This window comes from Hippoglossus hippoglossus, chromosome 11, assembly GCF_009819705.1.
Source record: "Hippoglossus hippoglossus isolate fHipHip1 chromosome 11, fHipHip1.pri, whole genome shotgun sequence".
NCBI classification, from domain to species: Eukaryota; Metazoa; Chordata; class Actinopteri; order Pleuronectiformes; family Pleuronectidae; genus Hippoglossus; species Hippoglossus hippoglossus.
The window spans coordinates 2,787,569-2,810,326 of record NC_047161.1 but is presented as its reverse complement, the minus strand read 5'-3'; the positions used below and the strand labels follow the sequence as shown (position 1 = coordinate 2,810,326).

Genomic DNA, 22,758 nt, shown 5'->3' with positions numbered 1-22,758 from the left:
CTCCTGGGAGCCTCGTTTCTCATTAGGGCCGAGCGTTTCTTCACTCCTGCAGGTTATTGAACAGTCCTCGGCTCTTTCTGTCTGCTGACTAGAGCCCGCATTGTGCCCGTGTGCGTTTCTTAGAGTATTCCATCAATAGTCGTCAAAGTCAGACAGAAATCTCACTGAAGATTCTTTCACTCAGGTCGTTTTCAGACTTTAAATCCAGAAAACGTCAGAACAAAAGTGTCTGGACTTTCTCCACAGTTGGTCTTTCACATGTGAAGAGGAACATCTCCGCCGTGTTAAAGGAGAGAGCAGTGATCAGGTGTTTACAGCACAGCGACTCCATTTCCTGTCCGAGTCGTTGATTGAAGGGACAAAAGTATTTAACATCCGTCCATTAATCGTGTATATGAACTGCACCCACGTTCCCCACGTTCCCCAAGTCCTATGGAGCTTCCTGTCCATTTGACGTTACATCCCTTTGACCCACTTTTCCTGGAGCTGCTGTAATGATGCGGTAGCTTTGCCTTCTGGAAGCTGCGTCTGAGTGAGGACGTCTGTCGGTCATCAGCAAACTCATTCTGAACAACTGCTGACGCTGCGTTTTTTCAGTCTGAGCACTCGAACGTATCAAGAGAGGAGAGAGTTGGTATTTTAAGACACACACCTGAACACAGCACTTTGAACTTAAACTGACTCAAACCTTTAAAGATACTAAATGAAATGAGCCATGAGCCACATTTTGTGTTGTATCTGTTTATTTAAAATCTCTCCGATCTTGTTTGGCAGTGGATGTTGTTGGATCATGATTCTTCTTTCCTTAAAGAGTATTAAATGCATATTTTCTTGCAGTAGTTGTGTATAATTTAAGAATTACGTTGGTGTCACTTCGATTTACAAGCTGACAAAGTCATCATATCCAGGAAAGTTGGCAGATGCAGAGTTTCTGCACTGACCTCGTCCTTGCACCAAAACTATAAGTTCATTTTCTCTGCTGCCGGACCTTTGCTTTCTAGACTTTCTAGCTCTAAAGTAAATAGCAGATCTTTAAATACAGTTTTATAAAACCGACGACAGGACGAGTTAGTGTCTCTGAGTTGAATTGGCGGGATGTTAAAAAGCTGAGATGCTCTCAGGTGGACCTGCGTTTGGCCTTGTCGTTGTGTGAGTGATTAATGTTTCATGTTGTTCACGAGAGACAAAGGAGACGTCTCGTCTTCCAGGACCGATCAGGATCAGACCAGACTCACGAGGCCGAGACCAGAATGAGGAGGTGAATGTTGTCTTCTCAACAAATGGTGGAAATATAGATCAGGTATTACAAAATGTAGAATTTTAAAAAGAAAGGTTGTGCAACCTCTGAACTGCTGGAGATCATATTTTAGGATTTGTCCTCAGTTGTCCTCTTAATAATGTTCATGCTTAGCAAATCAAAAATTATAATGAATCTGCTGATTTTAATTTGTCTCCAAATCAGATTTTCATGTTTTCCTGTTTTGGCTTGTTTTTTAAACGAGCGTCAGGATGTTGACTGTGAAGCTGTTTCCCCGTCAGAAGCCAGATGGCACTCAGCCTCTGCCCTCTGTGTCTTTTTTAAAATAAAGTTATGAATATTGAATTATTGCAGGGGGAAGCACAGACCGTCCCTTTTTTTTAGTTTTTTCTGGATGTCTGCACATCGTGTAGTTCTCTGAAATCAGGTCAGTCTGTGGCTTGTTACATGTCCAGGCCTGTAGTGAGGTTTATTCAGCCGTGTCTCCATGTTGCAGTGGCATCAATAGACCGAGAGTTAAAGGAATCGTCTGACATTTGCAGTGCCACTAGTTTCACTTTCAGCTGTAAAGTCGGATTATGACTTGTAATTGATGTCAGGGTCTCCCCCCCCCCCAGTTCTTTGCCAGGCTGTTGACCGACAGAGAAACAAAAACCTTTTAACCACCGTCAGGAAACAGGAAATGAAAACAAATAAATGAAATGCTGGGTTGTCATGGTAACCCTTAAACATTAACAAACACTACAGACCTCAAAACAGCAGCACAGTGCAACGTTTCTGTGTTTGGTCTGTAGAAATCTGCCTTTATGAGCGTTTTACAGTCATATCTATCTTGGTTTTTATATTTGCCGATATGTAAAAACTTTAATTTCACAAGTATAGAAGTTTAGTGGGTTGGTACCACATAGCACGGGTCCGGTTGTGGCACGTTTTCTTGCTTCTCCAGCAGAGGAGGCATGTCTGTCTTTGTAGAGGACATACCTGAGTCCTGATGTGGAGGCAGAGCGTGTGTCTTGGCCTGTCTGCCTGCGTCCTTCTCCGTTTACCTGTCTGTCTGATCAGCCGTCTGTCTGTGGGAGGTCCTGTGTGGAGGTTTCACAGAGCACGTTTCTATTTTCAGCTGCTCCCTCGTCTCCTGTCTTGTCAAATATGAGCAGCTTGCTTTGCAGCCTGATAATCGGATCACCTGACGTGTAAACTGTGCTGCTTCCACACCTACTGCACGTCTCTCTGTCCCACAAACCTTTACATGTCCCACAAACCTGACATTACACAGCAGAGATGGTTCGTACAACTCCTCAGCTTCCTACGTTCATAACAGGGTCTGATAAATGTCCTAAATGCTCATAAAATAAAGGCTTGAACAAGAGAGCATCAATCAGGCTTATCCTGATTTCTTAGGGTTTTAGTTTTATTGGGTTTACAGGAAATGTATAGTTTTGCTCGTTGTGTAGTAAACCGGAAAGGTCCTGAAGCTTCTCACCTCCAGATCAACGCTTCCTGGTGTGCGTCAAGGTGTGAATGTGCAATGTGGTCATTTGAGTGTGTGGTTGGTTGTGCGTGCATGAAGTGACGTGACGATCAGGGGACGTCCCAGCAGCTTTCCGGCTGATCTGTGTAGTTTCATGAAAACCAGCAGAGCGTTTTCAAATGAGCTGTCACTGCCACACTCGTCTCTTCCTCTCTGGATGTCTTCCTCTCTTTTCCCAGTTATTCATCACCGCCTCCTTTCGGCTGCTTCCGTGCAGAATCAAATATTCTACATTTACACATCCCACATCTCAACCTGTGGGTTTCCACGTTCCCGTTGTCACTTTTGTTTTTTTTCGTAGAAGATGTTGTTAAATAGTTTGTGCAATAAATCCCCCCCGAGCCTTTAAACGTCTGATGCATTTAATTTGACCGTTGCCTTGAATGATTGGAATCTGACCACATGTTTAAATTAATGATTTAATGAGAATATCTCCAGCTCGGTGTAAAAATAATGCTTCTGATGCAGAAAGAGAAAAAGCTCTTTGTTCATCCCTCCGTCTGCTTCACCACGGAGGAGGTTCTGCTGCTCGACGAGGCCCGAGAGCAGCAAACATGTCGTTAATAACTTCACTTTATGTAATTACAGGGTAAATATAGAATCCAATTCCTTGTCATGATTAATAAAAGACCCCAAATAGATGCTGATTTGCAGAACATCATTAGAAGAGCAGTTTTATTATATAATTTGACCATGTTATTATTTCACAAACTATCTTCCATTGTTTTAATAACGGCAATAAATTGTAACGGCTTGTTTCGTTCACATTCCTGCCCTCATGTTGTCGGAAGTGATTATCGACCTGAATAATTCATTGTTGAGTGTTTACAGCCTCGAACAAGCTCGGCAGACGAGGTGACTTCACGAATGAACCACTTTCTAGTTTCTACCGTACGACCCCCACAGACCCTCTCCATACCACAACCACTATCTATATCTGTTCTATGGATCCCTCTTTTCTTTGGCACCCTGCTGGGAGGTCAGAGCAGCAGCTACAGATTCAGCGTTGAGGCCTAAAATGCTGTTCTGACGAATCAGAGGGTTGAAGGATGTTCTCCTGGCTCGGCCCCTGCAGTCCCGCTGCCACACCCACCTACGTGCATATAATCATGGTGCTGTAACTCAGGCACACGTCAGTTCAGTCTCAGTGTTTTGTTTTTGAACCTCAGAGCGAGGGTTCACCGCTTTCTCTCCGTGGTCTGATCCGAACTGGCTGTAAACATCGACAAGAGTAGATCATATTCTACATGCTGAGCGTCGTTGCTGCAGTTTGCTGCATCTGTACGTCTTTTTTTTTTTCCTTCTCCTGCTGACACTGAAGTGTTCTCGCTCCACTTGACTCCTCCAGGAGCTCGGGGATGAGTGAGCATTCAGGCTCTGCTGTCACAGCCTCATTCTGAACCAAGAGGCTGGTCAGCGTGATGACGTCAGGACCAGAGCCGTGAGGAATCACCCCTGGTTCCTCCAGGGACCTCGTTCTGCCAATCACACCCTCCTGTGGTCTCCAGGGGTTCGGCTCTACCGGCGGTGCTGCAGTGCCCGCCCCCCCCCGGCTCAGCTCTCTCAGGGGTGAAACTGGTCCGAACTCTGGCTCCAGTGTGGATCTGGCTCTGCCGCCTCCCTCCGAGCACCGTGTAAGGGATTGGGGTTTTGGGCAGAGTTAGATCACAGCCCTGCACCGTGCGATTTTCCCCTTTCACTTTGTTCACATCAATGGGGACGGAGAAGCAGGGTGAAAAAGAGAGGGAGAGCGAGAGGGAGGAGGGGAGGTGAGAGCAACAAAGGCCAAGAGAAAGGAACAGAGGGGAGAGGAGGAGGAGGGGAGAGGAGGAGGGCACAGAGTGGCGGTGTTTGTCCGAGGCGAATGAATGAAATCTTTATGTCTGACGCGGAGGAGACAAGGCTGCTCTCACATATCTTCTTCTCACTTTGGTTTTATCTCTCTCTTTAATCCTGTAAAACTCTCTCTCTCTCTCTCTCTCTCTCTCTCTCTCTCTCTCTCTCTCTCTCTCTCTCCACCTTCCTCTTCCACGTCTACCTTCCCTATTTGGTATGCCCCTCTTTACTGTACCTCTCTCTTTCTCCTCCCTCCCTCCCTCTTTCATTTTCTTTCTATCCATCTCCTGTGAACTCAGCCCCCTAGTGGAGGTTGGGCAGCTCTCTCTCTCTCTCTCTCTTTCCCTCTCTCTCCCTCTGCCCTGTTTTTCTTTTCCTGTCTCGTTTCCCCCTCAGGAGAAAACAGGAAATTGCAAACAAATACTTACTCCTTGTTTTCTTTAAATACGCCCATAACTTCAAAATCCAACTAGTTTCAAGCAGCAGAAAGTCAAGATCAAATGTTTGTGATACTGATGATATAAGTTTTGAGTATTGGGTAATAATAGCAGGATAGAACCGTTTTTTGCTCCAGAAAACTTTTACACACTATAATTACATCACAAATTCTTATTAATAATAAATCCACAATAATTATTTCCTGCATCAAATGGACCTTACATCCATTTTTATCTTAAAAAAGGGATTCGATGTATGACGGCACCAAACTGACAAGATGAGCTTCACCTGAGGAAATCTGGTCATTGAATAATTTTTGTGGATGATTATGTCTCTTTGTCTGAAGTAATGAGAAAATACAGTAGATGTGCCTTCACCTATTTCTTATGGATTATTTCTTTCTTTCAAAAATCTGTGTGGAAAAAGGATTAAAAGTGAAAAACCTAACGTTCTGGCACCAGAGAGCGTTTACGTGCGTTCCTGAGTAAACACGTGAGTCCCGTCTGTTTCCCCTACAGCTCGTACTATTGAATCCTGAATACACCCTCAGGGTCGACCACTAAATAACTTCCCACCCTGTGGGAAACTCTGGAGTCCCACTCGAGGCCTGAATGACTCTGAGTCTGAAGTAAGAACAGTTTCATTAGTGTTGCATAAAGCTCCGAACCTGGGAAAAGAACATTGAGGCAGCCCCGTGTTGACGCATGCTAATAGATCTCCTCACTTGCTGCAGCACAGCCTGTGGACCTGAAGGGTTTCTGTTCTTTTGGGACCTGATGCCGGGGGTCAATGCTGAGGTGATCGAGCAGCTTCTGTTCATTCAGGTCATTTGTAGATCTCAGAATGTGTAAACAAAGGTTTCAATCTTAAAAAGCTCAGATATTATTGATTGGGTAGATTTTGGTTTGGTTACAGTCCCCGGGTTCTCAGGGACCTTGAGTCTTTCTGTTCACTCTGTGTCGGTGTACAGGGGAACTCTGGGAATTCAATCACTTTTGTCCAGTGACCCCAAACTAATAGTTTTGCCCTTTACATAGTACGAACTCAGCGCTGATACGTCCTGACACAGAAAATTCACCAGATTCCCCTCCTCTCTCCTTTCTCTGTTTATAGCATCCTCCCTTTCTTTAAGTGCTTGTGCCTCCTTAGATTTTATAATCAAGACAAAACCTTAGTGTGTTGGAATTTAACAGGAATGCAGAGAGGCGGTTTGAAACGAGGGCTGCTGACAGAAGGAGAACGTTTTGTAGAGGCGTGCGGCTCCAAGTGTTTTACCTAATCTGTTTAACCTGTAATGTATATAAACTCTGATCCAGGGGGAAAAGTGAAGAGTGATGGAAACAACGGATTAAGGTGGAGAAATGTGGACAAGAAGGAGGAGAGATCCACCCGGAGGGAGGTGGAGAAGCAGGAGGGAGGTGGAGAAGCAGGAAGAGCCCAGTGAGCGAGAGGGCTGTTGAACAAAGGCCTATTTTTGTGCGCTCCGCTCTGCAGCCGTACCGTTCTCCTCCAGAAGTCGTCTTTGTTTTGTCTGAGGCTGAAAACCATCCCTCGTGATGTGTCTGCCTCGCTGACGCAGCGGTTTGGACGTAATTGCATCATCATGCCGGTTGTCACAGTGACATGACTCTGCTTCCCGTGGTCCTGGAACAATCGGCGGTTTCCCCGTTGGAGGTTAACTTACACGGTGGAATGCTGTCGTGTGTCAGACTCGAATTCCTTTTCGCAGACTTCATATTGAAACCCAGGCGACGGAATGGATCCCGAGACGCTGCGTACGTGAGCTCAATTTCCTGTACGCAGCCTGGCCTGTGCTTCCAAAAGCCTGAAAGTGCCGATTTATTCTTCCTCCGTGTGCTGTTCAGTGAAGACATGAAGGCAAATGCACGGAATCGGCAATTATCTAAATGAAAATGGCTGCAGCTTCATAGAGTGAAGTGCATTTAAAGGCTTTGTCATAAACTTACAGTGGGATCTTAGGTTTTAGTCCCTGGTGCGAGTCAAGCAGGAGCCTCCACATCCCATCATGCACCTCAGGAGGCTCCTCCTGCTTTCTTCGTATGTAAAACTCATGTTCATGTCAGAGTGAGTTATACTCTCTTGAATATTCAAATGACACAAAGAGGATGGACCGATAGGTTCACAGCCGGGTGGTGTGTGGATGGAAAGCTTCCTTGTGATGAAGACATGTCTGCATATTTGGAAAAGTCAGCAGTCAGAGGAGCTTAGAGATTAAAACAGGTGTGTGTCTGTGTGTGTGTCTGTGTGTGTGTTGAGTGTTAAATTCTTCCTGGACACCAGCCACCAGAACAACTGACGGATGCCCTGCCCATCCTGAAAACGTCCCTGGTGGCATTGAGCCGATAGAGGGACGTATAGAGGGACGTGACGATGGATGTTACGACCGTGATTGATGAAGAGGGCGTGGGGGGGGGGGAATGTGATATGGATGCCATATGTTTCCCAGTTGTTGCAGTCGCCCAGTTGTCTCTCTTGGCACACCCAGTCTGCCGGGACACGCCCTGCTCCTATGGACTCGGCCCTGTCCTTCTTTTCTCCTCTTTCACCGCTCGTCTGCTCTCCATCGTCCGACCAGTATGAGAAATGAGTGAAATGAGGAGAGCGATCCCTCCACCCACTTCAGCTGAGATGATTCACCCTGATCACACTGGAGCTCATCACTGGTGTCTCCAGCTACAGGAAGTGATGAGTCAGAAACGTAATTCAGCAGCAGAGAGCGAATGTTCCTGTCACATAATGAACTCACCAGTGAAACATGAGTTTTATTACAAAACATTTTTGGTATTTAATGTTAAAAGAAGGAGATTCATACGTGTTGGTATCAGCCTTTGCTCAAGACTTGATGAAACATGAAAGTGTCATCCTCTCATCAAAAAAACGAGCAACTAGATAATAAAATATAATTATAAGCAATAGAAATATAGAATATAGTTCTTCAGTAGAATCTAAGTAAACACAAGTTGAGGTAATGAAGGTTCAAAGAGCAGTAGCAGTAAAGTCACTGATATAGATAAGTATGATAAATAATCTATAATGTTTGCGGATAAGAAAACTTTTATTTTATAGAACAATGCGAATGTTTACATAAAAAACATGAATACGTTTTAATTCTAGTTCTATGTATTTATAATAAAGTTTGAGGTTAAACTGTGAAATATCAAGCCTCCGTTACATTTCCTGTATCAAGGGTTTGAGAACGACTTCAGACTGAATCATTGCCAATTTTTAAAGATTTAAAATCAGCAGATATGAATATCTGACATTTTTTACTCCCTAATATCGGCATCAACTCCACCAGCTAAAATTCCACATTGGTGGGATTCTAACCCTGAAGCATGAAGACACTCCCTGGCCTTCATGACCCCCCCCCCCCTCCCTTGTATTCCACAGCTGCTTGTGGTAACCGGGTGTGTCGGGTGGGTGGGGGGGGGGCTGCTGCTGCATACATGGGTGCAGTCACATCGGTATTTACATGTTGTGCGTTATGACTGGCGGCCGCCACACTGCAGGGTGTAGTCCTGTCCCGACACCTCCTGTAAAGACAACTCTTCCTGTCCTGTTATTTATAATGAGGGAGGAGTGAAATGAGACGTCTTCTGCCCGGGTGGAGTTAAGTTATCAGCGAGAACTGGTATCTCTTAGATAGATCATAAATAATGCTTTAATACATTAGATTGATAGATTATTCTCATTATTGATTGAGTTGATGGTTAATGTTTTCATTTCATTGCATTAAGTTAAGAAAATATAGATAAAATATAGATTAATTGTTGTTTACGATATTCAAAATATTGTAAATGCCTGTCACAAACAGAAATGCAGCAACAATCTACATTTGAGAAGCTGAAACAAGAGAACATTTATATATTTTAGATTTTGATCGGTTTATCTGATAATTGAATTTTACAGTAGCTGCCAGATAAACTTAAATTAGATTCATTAAATTAAATTACTAGTTGTTTACAAAATTAAAAAACCTTTAGAGCCAAAGAAAGATGAAATGAAGAAACGTATTTCTGAGAAGACAAACAAACAGAGAGACTAATGAAGCTGATAATTCAATTCACGTTGCCTCTAAAAAAACAATCTCAGGACACGTGTAACTTTAACTTCATTACGCGTTCACCAATTCACAGTCGTGCTCTAATAGAAGCCAACGTGTCAGAGGCACGAGTGAAAAGCAAGGTTTACAAATTGCATTTGCTGTAAACTCGGAATGGGCGAACAACCCGGAGCCTTGTTGCTCCGACAGTCTGGAAATAGCTGCTTCTCAAAGTGTCCCGATCAGAGACGGGGGACGGGGGACGGGGGACTTCCACTGTCTCCTCCAACAGCTGAGAGCGACGGGATGTTCGCACCATTCTGTAACTGTACTCTGCTGCATGATGGGAGATGAATACCACAGGTTCCGTCTCCTCCCTCTGTCCCGGCGCTGGCTCCGGTCCGTCCACTCGGTGTCTCTCTGATCCTCGTGTCCCGTCGCCGCTCCTCGTCCTCCAGCTGCTTAGTTTGGCCTTTTAATGTCTTGGTTATTAATTATACTCTGTAATGAAATGAGGAGCGTTCGGCCGACCAGTAGCTGTGTGTGTGTGTGTGTGTGTGTGTGTGTGTGTGTGTGTGTGTGTGTGTGTGTGTGTGTGTGTGTGTGTGTGTGTGTGTGTGTGTGTGTGTGTGTGTGTGTGTGTGTGTGTGTGTGTGTGTGTGTGTGTGTGTGTGTGTGTCTGTCTTCATGTCTCACCCTTCTACACTTGTCCCAAAACAAACAGAAAACAAAACCCCTTGGCTCTGTCCCCGAGTCTCGATCCTTTCAGCAGATCCTTCCTGTTTCTGCTGAAGTCGATCCTCGGGTTCCTCGCTGCTTCTTTCGATCACAGCTGATGAATGACCTCGACCGTGTCTGTGCAGACTCTCTGTTCTGCACCGGGTCCTTTTACTCTCCTGCTTTCAAACAGTCCAGGGTTGATTACAACTACTTCTATGTATCTCTATAAAAACGTCAAAGTAAAATAAATAGTAAATGTAGAGTACTTATAATTCATCTGCGTTGGCTGCAGAAATCAACAGACCACATTCATGAGTCTATCATCGACATGAAAGAGAGACGACCACAGACGATGACTGAGATAAACCCAGATGTCTTCTTTTAAAGCTTTGATATTTTCTCAATAAAACAATGATACAGTGAGATTGTGGCTAAAATATTTTGGTTCTGTGAAAAGGTCATTTGAATAAATAGCGAATCACTTTGATACTGATGTATGAAAGGGGGGGGGGGGGGGGGGGGGGGGGGGGGGGGGGTGATCTCTTTCATGTCGCTGGTACAGAAAATGACTTTATCCTGGGCTGCCCTGCGACTGCAAGAATAACTTGTTTGTTGGGATTTTGAGGAAGCTTGGTGTAAAACAACACTGCAAAAAAGAAGTACTGCCCCCTGAGGAGGGAGTGTGCAGGTGAACCTCAATGTGGAACCCGGTTCCTCCGATGGAACCGATTCCTCAAAACGACCCTGAACCCTGGAGAACGTTTGGAAATGTACTTTTTAGTTTTGACATCATTGGCTTTGGTGGTTACTTCTTGTTAACCTGCTTATTTCTTTAGTATTTCTTTGTATCTTGGTTTTTCAGACGAGCGTCATAAAAACATATGGATTCTTTCGGGGGGGGCTCACATTCAAAGTGATTCCCCTCGATGCTCATTTTGTGCTGACCATGTTTGCTTTGAAGCCTCATACATATGAACGTGTGAATATTTAATAACGCTCTGGATTTATTGACTCCATTAAACACGTATCTCTCCCCTGACTCTCTCACCCACTAATGCACATTATGTTCTGATTGCATCTCTGGATCAGAGTCAAACAGCTTCTTCTCATCACGACGCCCGAGATCTCACAACGATCCAGTAGAACTGTTAGTATATAATAGTACAATAGCAATATCTCCGTGTACAAAATAGTAAACGTGTGATATAAGTCAACTTTGAGTTGTTTCCTACACACCAGGGTAAAGATCAGTATCTCCCTCGTGCCTGGAGGGGGGGGGTTCAAATGGGAAGTGCAGTCGCTGCCTTGTGCGTCAGATAAGAGCGAATGTCGTGTTCACTTCTCGTTCAGTTCGCTGTGTGCGTTCATCCTCATCACGGGCAGAATGCTGACAGAGACGTTCTCTGAGGATGGTGCTCCTCGAATTAGTGTGTGTGTGTGTGTGTGTGTGTGTGTGTGTGTGTGTGTGTGTGTGTGTGTGTGTGTGTGTGTGTGTGTGTGTGTGTGTGTGTGTGTGTGTGTGTGTGTGTGTGTGTGTGTGTGTGTGTACAGCAGCAGGTTTTTAAATGACGTGGGTGTGTTGCTTTGTGGGTTTCTTACATCACATCAGACAAATATATCTTATTTAGCTGTTAATAGACGTTTCAAATATTTTATTTTTTTTTGCATTTTACACCTTTTATTTGTTAAGATGTGGATCAATGACAGGAAACTAAGGGAGAGAGAGAAATGAGACGATCCTGCATCTTTAATCATTACGTGTATTTATTAGGTTTCACTTGAAATATTCAAATATTGCAGGTGAAATAGTTCCACATGTACTTTTGGTCATTGCACAGCAGCAGCGATTCATTATCATTTTCATCTCCAGGTCACAATTAGAAGCTTGAGACACTAATGACACGAGCTGTGAAACGCACACAAAAGATGTTCCAGACGAAAAGGTGCGCGTGTGTGATCGTGTAGGCGTTGGTGTGTCACTGGTTTTTATTTTTAAAACCACTTCCACTCTCCCACTCAGACTGGTCCGCCTGCCTGCACAGCTTCATCACACAGAGCCTCGTATCATCATTCAGCATTTATCAGAATTCTAACACTGGGAGTTAAAGTCGGTTTTACAAGTCAAGCTGAGCCGATGATCTTTGTGCTGTTTAGCTGCCTTTTCCGGTGGTTTCTCTTTTAACCTTGAATTTCTCTCTGTGTATGAAACCTGAGTCTCTGTGGTGCTTCTTTCTTTCTGTATTTGTTCAACCATTGTGTGTCTCTGCTTGTGCGACATGCTCAGTTTGTTCGTTTAGCAAACTGCTGCTGCTGGAAAACGAGCCGATGCGGATCACTGGCATTTACCCTGCGTCTCTCCCTCTGTCTTCATGGCCTCCATTGTCTTTAAAGAGACTCAACAATGGTCCGGACTCCGTGTGGATAACAAGCTTCATCAAAATGATGGAAACCATTGACTGCAGTTTTAGTGGGGGCCCAAGCAAAAACATGTTCCTTCATAACAGTTTCCCCCTCATCGGCACTATATTTAGAAGCACTGGACATATTCGAGGCTCGACAACGACAAGTCGGATTTATTTAAGAAAGAATTAACGACCCACAGCTTCTAGTGTTTCAAATGTTAAAATATCAAATGAAGGAGGATTAGAAGAAGTCAAATGGAAATGTGTTATGGAAATACTTTAAATGTGACATTGGCTGCAGCCCGCTGCTCTTACGCTGCAGCTCATATAATGGTTTGTGGGTGGACTTGTTGGGGCCTGTCCTGGATGTCTGGGGTTATTTAGCTTCAGTTCCTCCCTCTCTCTCTGTGTGTGTGTGTGTGTCTCTCTGTGTGTGTGTGTGTGTGTTGAGGCCTGTGTATTTCCAGTATAGCTTCCAGACACATTTGGTTGTATTTAAGAATCATGCAAACATATCCAGCGTTTATCATTAGAGATCACTGAGCGCTGCGTCCTGGGTTTGCTCTGTAACTCAGCAGCTGCAGAAATGTTGCTCGCAGGCGGGAGAAGAACTCTCCTCAGACCAGGAATCAGGATCTGCACATTAATTCTCATCTGAAATCTAAAACTTGGGACATAACAAGGAAGCGATGTGTTGTGCAGCAGCAGGAAAGTGAGGACGTTTTTTGTGCCGCGCGTCAGGAGTATTGAATATTAATGACACACTTTTCTCACAGTTTTGTCAGAACCCTGCTAACTGGGTTCACGGCTTCGCAGCAACTCCCCGACGATCCCGTGACATTAATGTAATCTGTCTGTCCCAGAATAAAGAAGGTGACGAGAAAAGAATCTGAGCCTAATCGTCACGAGTCAGGGGGCGGCTGCTCTGGTGAGAAACGCTCCGCTCGGTAAAACAAAGGCTGACAGTCACTTTCAACTAGTGGTCGGTGAAATATGACAAATCAGGTGATGCAGCTCGGGGGGGGGGAACACACACACATTAACACTCACACAGAGAGTGTGTGTCAGTTTAGAAATGAGTGTAGACATTCTTCTTTGTTTGTTTGTTTGTTTGTCAGCAGGGTTACACAAAAACCCACTAGGGTCAACAAAGAACATTTTGTGATCCAGGACATTTTTGGACATTTCCACCACTTTCTGTCCCTCAACACGTTATTATTGCTCCTTGTTGACATTTTTCTTACACTGGACATTTATTATACCCGTGTCTGTCGGCTTTATGTCTTTACTTAGTTCTTTATAAAGGTGTTGAATTCAGTTCAGGATTCCGAGGCCTGGATTAACGCATCCTGATTCGTCTGTATCTCGGTGCCACGTTATGTTTTTCTTTCTCTCCTTCCTCGCTCTGTTGTCGTTTCTCATCAGTGTTCAGTGGTTTTCTTTCTACTGTACTGACACTGACCTACATGCATCTGCAGAAATCTGTTTCTCCTCGTCCTCCCTCCCCCCTGCATTCATTTATGAGATATACAGTGTTCGAGAGAGAGAGGGAGAGAGAGAGAGAGAGAGAGAGAGGGAGAGAGAGAGGGAGGGAGAGACCCCCCCTGGCCTCCTCTGTAGAGAATCCTACTCTCTCCACCTCCTGTCTGATATTCTATCTGTTTCTCTCAGTGTTCAGTCAGTCAGAGCAGAGCCTACATTTCGCTCCTCTGTGGTTTCCCCACGATTCCTCCTTTTTGTTTTGTGTGCGTCTCTGTATCCGAGGCCCTTCGTCGTTTCTCCTCCTCACCTCCATCACGCCGTCCTTCCATCTATCCTCTCCTCTCTTTACTTCATCTTCCTCTCTGTCTCCTGTCCTCTCGCACTGAGCCACTTCTCAGACATGGCTCTTTTCATTAAATGACTTACACTCACAGTACATTTCGACTTCACTTCCCCCGGAGAAACAAGTCGTGTTGCTATGAAACACATCAGAAGATGTGAAAACGCTCACGGCTGGGCTCCTGCTGCACTTTCTCCTGATAAAAAAACGAAGCTCTCAGAAATCTGCCAGAAATGAAAAGCATCTTTCTCACCATATGTTTGGGTTATGTCAGGTTCTGTCACAGTTCTTCTAATGCCACTCCTGTAAATCCTTCTGTCCAACACTGAGCAATAGATCGGCTGCAGCTTGATGAAGTGTGTGTGTGTGTGTGTGTGTGTGTGTGTGTGTGTGTGTGTGTGTGTGTGTGTGTGTGTGTGTGTGTGTGTGTGTGTGTGTGTGTGTGTGTGTGTGTGTGTGTGTGTGTGTGTGTGTGTGTGTGTGTGTCTGACATGTGACATGTGGTCCCATCATGCTCCCTGTTGTTTGTATACATGGACATTAGTTAGTTTCTCTTCCTCTGAAGTCTTCAGTTGATTCATTAAGTGGCAGATTAACAAATCGCATTTTACAGTTGTTTGAATCTTAAGTCTAACCAGATGTCATTTTCTGTTTTTCTCTTCCATGTTGCTGCTGCTGCTTCCGTCCACTTCCTCCAACAAAGGTAAATAAATCTGATGCTCCCATCAAATCTCTTTATTCTCCTTTGCTGCAGCTACTGGAGGTTTGACCTCATGGGGCTGAAGCCGCCTGTTGAGTTCAGCTTCTGTTCTCCACGTGCGCGTTCCTCACACTCGGTCCAGTATTTCCCTGTGCACTGACACTTTGTTGTGGTTCTGTTGTTTGGAGGTTAAGCGTTAACACCTCTGGACCAGTTTACAGTGTGTTGCTAGGCGCTGGCCCCTTTTATTCAATCCTCAGAAACCAGTGGAAAAAGACACCAGGAAGTTGTGGCTCTCCTGTTGTCATGGTGACCAGCCCCACCACCGCCTCCTCTGGCCTGGTGTGTGATGATGGGCTTGTGTGTGTGTGTGTGTGTCTGTGTGTGTGTCTGTGTGTGTGTGTCCAGGCTTGGCTTGGCTGCTGTTGACAGGGTCATGTGAAAGAGACGGCTCCAGGGGAGCGTTCAGGATCGCTGAACAGTTTTCTACATTTTCTGTCAGGATTTCTCAACTTAAAAGAGTTGTTGAACAGAGCGTGTTGGCTTTGAACTGTCCCTCTAACTGTGTGTGTGTGTGTGTGTGTGACATGTTTTTATACCGTGGTCCAGCTTTTCCATACATGTAGAGTTAATAGAATCATATCTGTGCACATGTGGCAGCATTGAAATGCACACAAAGGGAAAACAGTGCTGGCTTCTTGGCTCATTGTGTGTGTGTTTGTGTTTCTTGTTGAACTGAGTCGATCCCGGACTAAATGTGAAACCTTGAATTATTCCTCTCTGTAATCAGCTTCCTGTAACCTGGTGTGAACCTGAGCAGCTCCGTCCCCGTGCCACTGGTTGACCCCTTCTCCACACACACTTATCTCAGTGTGAGTGGATGGAGACGTTCAGAGACGCTGTTTACTTTTAGATTTCTTACGAGTGGTCCTGAAGTGAAGGAAGACATTACAAGCATTTGGGGTTTAAGCTGTCGGTTGCTATGGAAATAGACCTAATTGTGTGTGTGTGTGTGTCTGCGTGTGTGTCTGCGTGTGTGTGTGTCAGGTAATTATTCACACTTTGGAATGAATAATGCCATGAGGCACACTAACAGTGAGAGAACAGAGCTGATAACATATTCACAGACAGGGGGCGCTGCACCGCACACTCGCCAAACTGTAAATGTAATATTTGATTGATTGAGTCCAGTTAGTTGTCCCTTTCATGCATCAAATATTAATGAATCTATTAACTGATTTATTCCGGGTCATGGGCGTCTGAAATGTGAGAATTTGCAGCTTCTGTGTCGTCTAAACAATCAGTAAATTCAGGATCTTGAATCTGTTGGTTTGACAAATGACGTGATGGAGGAATATCACTGTGGCCTGTGTGAAATGATTCTGGGAATTTTCTTTTCTGATGCTATGTAGATTATCTAGACACACAAAACATAAACAGTGATACTTTTTATAGGGGTTCTTGGTCCAGAAGACGTTTAGACTAATCCACACGGATCTGCTTTCTGCTTATGACCAAAAGCCCTCTGTCAGATAACGAAGAGATAAATCAATGAAATGCAGATCACAGGAAATTACAAGAAGCGAACATGATTTTAAATAGACGTTTTATTGAATTATACAGAGTTGCTGCGCCGAGTCGGCCTCCTGATGACTTAACTTCCAGTTGTAAATGTGTCTTGAGTGAAAGACGAGTGCAGAGGCGTCGTGTTGACTGAAATATTGACAGTATGCAAACTACAAATGATAGAGGGAGAAAAAGACTGTGCAGTAAAATGAGAAAACGAGTGGAGAGGGAACCTCGTCTCGTCTGCTGCTCTGTAATCTGCTGCAGTATGTTGATCCAACAGGCAGCTGAGACACACACACACACACACACACACACACACACACACACACACACACACACACACACACACACACACACACACACACACACACACACACACACACACACACACACACACACACACGAGACGATGTGAAGCAGGTTGAATGACAAATGTGAGACAGTCAAACACACACTCCGGTGCCAACATGCCGCTCTGCTTTGTAAAAAAAAAAAAAAAAAGAAAAACCCACAGCTGAGTAACTGAGTGATAAGAACACGCCCACTTCTTTTTTCAGTTTCCTCCTCAGACACACACACACACACACACATGCGCTCGCAAAGCACATGTGTCTGGCTCTGGAAGTGACATCACCCGCCTTGTGGTCAAAGTCCAGTTCCTCTATCCGGCTTAGAGCTAACACACTGCCACACTCAGAGCTGCAGTCACCACCGACGCACACACACTGACACACACACTCACACACACTCACACACCCGGCGAGGTGGCGACGACACTGCCAGGAGAAGAAAAGAAGCGAGTGAGAGATGAGGGATTACCGGCTCTGTTAAGGAGGGCTCTTCTTTGACAGCTTGGATCCTGGCGGGGGCCACACAGATTAATCGAAGCCTCCTCTACACTCTTCCTCTCCCTCCTCTTCCTCCTTCTGTTTTTCCTCCTTCCTTTCTGTTCTCACCTCACGTGACCACCTCACCTTTATTTATTTGCCTGAGGTTTCCTTCCCCTCCTTCTCCGCTTGAATTTTCTCACCACTTCCCCTCGACTTCTTCTGTCTCTCTCTCTCTCTGTCTGTTCTCTGGGAGGGAGGGATGAGCTCCACGGCTGCTTACAGACAGTTCCTCCAGGACCTGGAGGAGAAACGAGGTTGGTTCCCCTTTCACCAAGTAATTCTTCAGCCTGTTGTACTGATGGAAACACTAACGGGACACTTTCCGAGGAGTTATTTCACTTTATGGCGGTTATCATGTTGTTGTATCACTCTTAATAGGACCAGGAAGTTACCTTGTGTTAACCGTGTGAAGGATTGAGGTGTGACATCGGTGTTGTGACGTGGTGCACATGTGGATTGCTCATCGACTCGGTGAATCAGCGGTCGGATCAAAAAGACGTCCTACCTGCTCTTCAGAGATCCGCACTAGCACTAGATGTCACTTTAGTTTGTTCTGACGATGGTTGGACAGTTTGTGCTGATAACAGATATTTTGAATGTGCTTTCAGTGGATTCTCAGTTTAATCAGACAAAAGGAAAGAGCGTTCAGTTGTTGCATTCATATTCAAAATCCGTTTTGTCTCTTGAAAACTTCTCTCACTCAACTTTCCTCACACTGAAAAGGGATCAAGTTGAATGGGGTCTCAGAGACGTCACACATTTTCTCTCATGTTCAGTTTATGCACGACGTCTGTCTGTGTTTACCTACTCAGCTCCTGTGTGGTACCAGATAACACGTGGGTCAGTTTGAAGGACGCACGGCCGTCCTCCTTCATGTCGGCGAACAATGTCCACGCGTGCTGTCGACACCCTGGCGTCCTCATCAGCATCTGTTGGTCCCTGTTAGCTCTTAATTAGCTTCAGGAGCTAATTGTTTGTATTAGCTGTGGTCGTGGCGTCACGTTACCGGACGGTTCTCTGTGTTTCTTCTCGGTGTCATCGGTGACACTTGATCTTCGTTGTCACTGGCAAGAAATCAGACCCAGAAACGAGGAGAGACGGCAGCAGGATGGTTGGTCGAAGTGTCGGGTGACGAGCAGGGACGCTTCGCTCCAGCAGCTGTTATCACAACAGGTCGCCGAGCGTAGCGTCAACCGGCCCGAGTCGAGTTCTTCTGGAAACAAGTCTTCATGGATCAGGGCTGTGTTTATATATCTCTGTATGATATTTATTTGACTGTTAAAGCAAAAGTGCAATGACCCCTGAAACATCTCTATGAACAGAGAGCAAAACCTCTGTCTGAGGTTGTAGAAGAATTTAAACGAGGTAAAGATTAGAGGTTGTGTGGTATGAGCTGAAATACTGCACAAAAACTCAGTCACCTTTATGACAAGTCGTGAATATGGAACATTTAGTGTCAGTCAATGTGAGTAATATTCTCCCACAGCTTTTTTTTTTAAACCTACGGACAATGACTGGTGTTGGTGACGAAGGCAGAGATCTGTACGTTACCTCTTTTCTATTTACGGCTCCAGTGTGAGGATTGTTTTGCTTATCAAATTATCAGCGTGGGTTCTTCTGGATTCATCTTAATTTTTTTAAATGTATTCGTACTTTGCACAAACAGTTCTCACACTTTGAAGCTGCAGAATCTGTCCATTAGAGGTGAGATCACATTAAGGTGTGAATAGGGATCAAGACTTTAAAACTGTTCCTTTGTTTTAGTTGCTTGTGTTTCCTCAGGTGTTTTAATGTCGTTAGTCTGGAAGCTGTGCGTTGTTCTTCACACGGACAAATCTGGAATTATATACATATTTATATATTTTTCCTTGTTGATCAATTAGCATCAATTCAATATTCAGACACAGCAGAGTTTATATCTTTATCATTTGATGAACATGAAACTTTTCTGTCGGTCTGTTCAGAGCCTCTCACAATCCTCAACAGTCCTGATCCCAAGGTCCCCCGTCCCCCCCCTGTCCCCCCCCTGTCTCTTATATAGTAGCTGTGGTTACACCTGCTGCTACTTGTGTCTTTGTGATATAATACCCCCCCCCCCCCCAGCAGCTGCTGCGTCTGAGGCCTTACAGCCGCACACGTCCGGCTCGGTCACGATCACCCACAATCTGCTTTAACGCCTCAAATTACAGGCGAGGTTAAACTCTTTAACCACTTTTAACGCCATTGGGGAAATGTAATCATCCCAAATGTAATTAATTGTCCAAACACGGGATCTCAACAGCTTAAGTACAAAGCGTGTGTGGACTTCTTGTGAGTTAAAGTATTAGGCAGCAGATGTAGTGGTGAAGTTTAAATTATCCACCTGAGTTTGATAAGTGCTGGTTTAAGGCCAGTTTGTTCAGTGGGTTTAGAAAACATTTGACTGGGTTGTTGCAAGTTTGTGGATTAAAAACAACAGAACTTTGTCGTTTACAGTTTTTATTTTCTAACTGGTGTTATTCTACATCAGGGGAATTCAGGAAAAACTCAGTTTCTAGTTTGTTTTTCATGATGAGCTTGTAGAAGTACCACTGACTCTGATACTGTTCTGCGTTATTTAGCGTTAGCCCGACCTCCCCTGGTGCTAAACCCCCTCTGCCACTCGCACCTCCTCACACCTCCTCACACCTCCTCACACCTCCTCGTCCACACCCTCCACCCCAGCAGCGAGGGGCCCAGCTCCGTGTTCTCAGTCAGACGTGAAGTGGACCTCTCCTGCCGGTGCATTGTTTCAGCCCGTGTTGATCTGCGGTCACCTGCCACGGGAGAGCGATGGTCGGGCGAATGGTTGCGTGACAGAGAGAGAGAGAGAGAGAGAGAGAGAGAGAGAGAGAGAGAGAGAGAGAGAGAGAGAAGGTGTGTGAACGGGGTCGAGGAGTTTGGTCATGATTTGTTTAAGGCGGAGTGGCTGACCGCTTCTATTTTTATCTGTGGCTCTCAGCCTCTCTACCTGTTGGCTGCAGGGTCACATGACACAGCACGTTGGACTTGTTTATCTGAGTGTGCCCCCCCCCCCCCCCCCCCCCATGTCTCTTTGTGTACCTCTGTGTCAGAACACATCTGTGTCACTGCCCCCGGTGCCACAGCAGGGTCATGTTTTCACGTTCATGAACCCAGGGTCACCGTTCGCCACAAACTCCTCATCGCAACAATTCACTTGTTACTTCTCAATTCACTATTGTCTAATATTTGATAACTTTTATACACACAAATAATCTGTGTGTGTGTGTGTGTGTGTGTGTGTTTGTGTGCGTGTGCGTCACTGTGACTAAACATCAGGGAGGCGTCTGTTTGCTCATTATTTACATGTTTCCTATGCGACTCAGTCCCTCTCGCTGATTATAGCCCAGCTTTGAATCTTCATTTCTTCATAGAGATAAATGAATAAATAAAGCACTTGAGGATCCCTAAACTCAGGGGACAGGTTGATTTTAATATGGGAGTCTGTAGTAGAAAGTTGTGTTGAAGCCCAATATTCTTTATTCCTCACTTTTCAGACACTATTTTCTCTTACAAACATAATTCATAGTCTGTTCAGTTTCCGGGTTGAACGACACGTTTGCTTGAGGGGAATGTTTTCTCTCATTCGGTGGTTGTGTCATGTTTTAAAAGCAGTTCAACATTGTAATATACAGGCCTAGTTGTTTTTAATCATCTTGAAGTAGTAAACCAACGTCATCTAACTGGGTTCTCAACCATGAACGGCCTCCTCAGCCGCCATAGTTGCGATGCTTGTGTATCACGACAGGGTTCCACAGTTTGTTTAAATAAATAGTGTCCGGGGTTGACGCAGCCCTGGATTCTCGAGGTGGAGGTGGTAGTGGAGGTGGAGGTGGTAGTGGAGGTGGAGGTGGTAGTGGAAGTGGAGTTGGAGGTGGTAGTGGAGTTGGTAGTGGTAGTGGAGGTGGTAGTGGAGTTGGTAGTGGAGGTGGAGGTGGTAGTGGTAGTGGAGGTGGTAGTGGAGGTGGTAGTGGAGGTGGAGGTGGTAGTGGAGATGGTAGTGGAGTTGGAGGTGGTGGTGGAGGTGGAGTTGGTAGTGGAGGTGGTAGTGGAGGTGGAGTTGGTAGTGGAGGTGGAGTTGGTAGTGGTAGTGGAGGTGGTAGTGGAGTTGGTAGTGGAGGTGGAGGTGGTAGTGGAGGTGGAGTTGGTAGTGGAGGTGGTAGTGGAGGTGGAGGTGGTAGTGGAGGTGGTAGTGGAGGTGGAGTTGGTAGTGGAGGTGGAGTTGGTAGTGGTAGTGGAGGTGGTAGTGGAGTTGGTAGTGGAGGTGGAGGTGGTAGTGGAGGTGGAGTTGGTAGTGGAGGTGGTAGTGGAGGTGGAGTTGGTAGTGGAGGTGGAGTTGGTAGTGGTAGTGGAGGTGGTAGTGGAGTTGGTAGTGGAGGTGGAGGTGGTAGTGGAGGTGGAGGTGGTGGTGGAGGTGGCAGTGGAGGTGGTAGTGGAGGTGGAGGTGGTAGTGGAGGTGGAGGTGGTAGTGGAGGTGGTAGTGGAGGTGGAGGTGGTAGTGGAGTTGGTAGTGGAGGTGGAGGTGGTAGTGGAGGTGGAGGTGGTGGTGGAGGTGGTAGTGGAGGTGGAGGTGGTAGTGGAGGTGGAGGTGGTAGTGGAGGTGGTAGTGGAGGTGGAGGTGGTAGTGGAGGTGGAGGTGGTAGTGGAGGTGGAGGTGGTAGTGGTGGTGGACCCGACCCTCAGTCTTTATTCCGGCCACACACAGGAGCCTTTGTTCCAGCGGCTCACACCAGCCGCTCCCAGGCAGCGACTCTGGTTCGAAGCAGTAAGCTGCCGTGTCGCTCACTTTATAATAATCCAGTCATATGAGTTGACTCCGTTCTGAACCCAACATTGACTCCATTGTCGTGTCTGCCGTTGTGACTTTGTCTTTCGCCGACACAGTCACGGGTTTCAGGTTGTTTGTGAATTAGATTAACTTGGATTGAAGGGATCAATGTGCGGATTAGAAATACCTCATTTTACTCCTTTCTCTGCTTTGACGCAGAAAATATCTTCAATATCTTTGAAAAACATGTTTTTACATCACGGCCTCTGATGTGATTATGTTGATGACGTGTGTGTGTGACCACATCACCCTAATGAGAGGGAGGTGCCGCAGCTCGTGTTTGTGTTTCCAGGGAGGGGACCAGGGAGGGGACCAGGGTTTGGACGTCTCCGACATCAGGTCAATACAAAGTGTGTAAAGTTATCACCTTGTTTGGACGCCACGTCCACCTGGAGGACAGGATGGGACATCTGGCTGATGAGCAAATGTGTGTGTGTGGAGACGATCAAGAGAGCAGCAGGTAGATGAAGCCAGAGTGTGAGATAGTGTAAGTGGAGTGTGTGTGTCTGTCTCTCTGTGTGTGTGTGTGTGTGTACAGTTAAATATGTGTCACTTAGACTTGACTTCTCGTTCTCCACCGACATTTGAATCCACCAGACGTACACAACAACACACAAGCACGTGCACGTACACACACTTCTCAAATGTGACGATTAGATGCT

The 22,758-nt window shown here is 45.5% G+C and overlaps 2 protein-coding genes across 11 annotated transcripts in view; one reads left to right on the top strand and one right to left on the bottom strand.

The window, feature by feature from the left end:
- Positions 1-22,758, bottom strand: part of LOC117770959 (tapasin-like) — a 1,175,540-nt gene that overhangs the window by 376,476 nt on the left and 776,306 nt on the right. The window lies entirely within an intron of this gene.
- Positions 1-22,758, top strand: part of macf1a (microtubule actin crosslinking factor 1a) — a 183,517-nt gene that overhangs the window by 30,620 nt on the left and 130,139 nt on the right. The window contains exon 1 of one of the 10 annotated variants that reach the window (XM_034600782.1): positions 17,414-17,483. The exons of the other annotated variants lie outside the window; for them this stretch is intronic. Within the exon in view, the coding sequence (XP_034456673.1) occupies positions 17,429-17,483 (55 nt within the window). The 5' untranslated portion in view covers positions 17,414-17,428. Of the gene's footprint in view, positions 1-17,413; positions 17,484-22,758 lie in introns of those variants that run through there. 10 annotated transcript variants of the gene reach the window in all.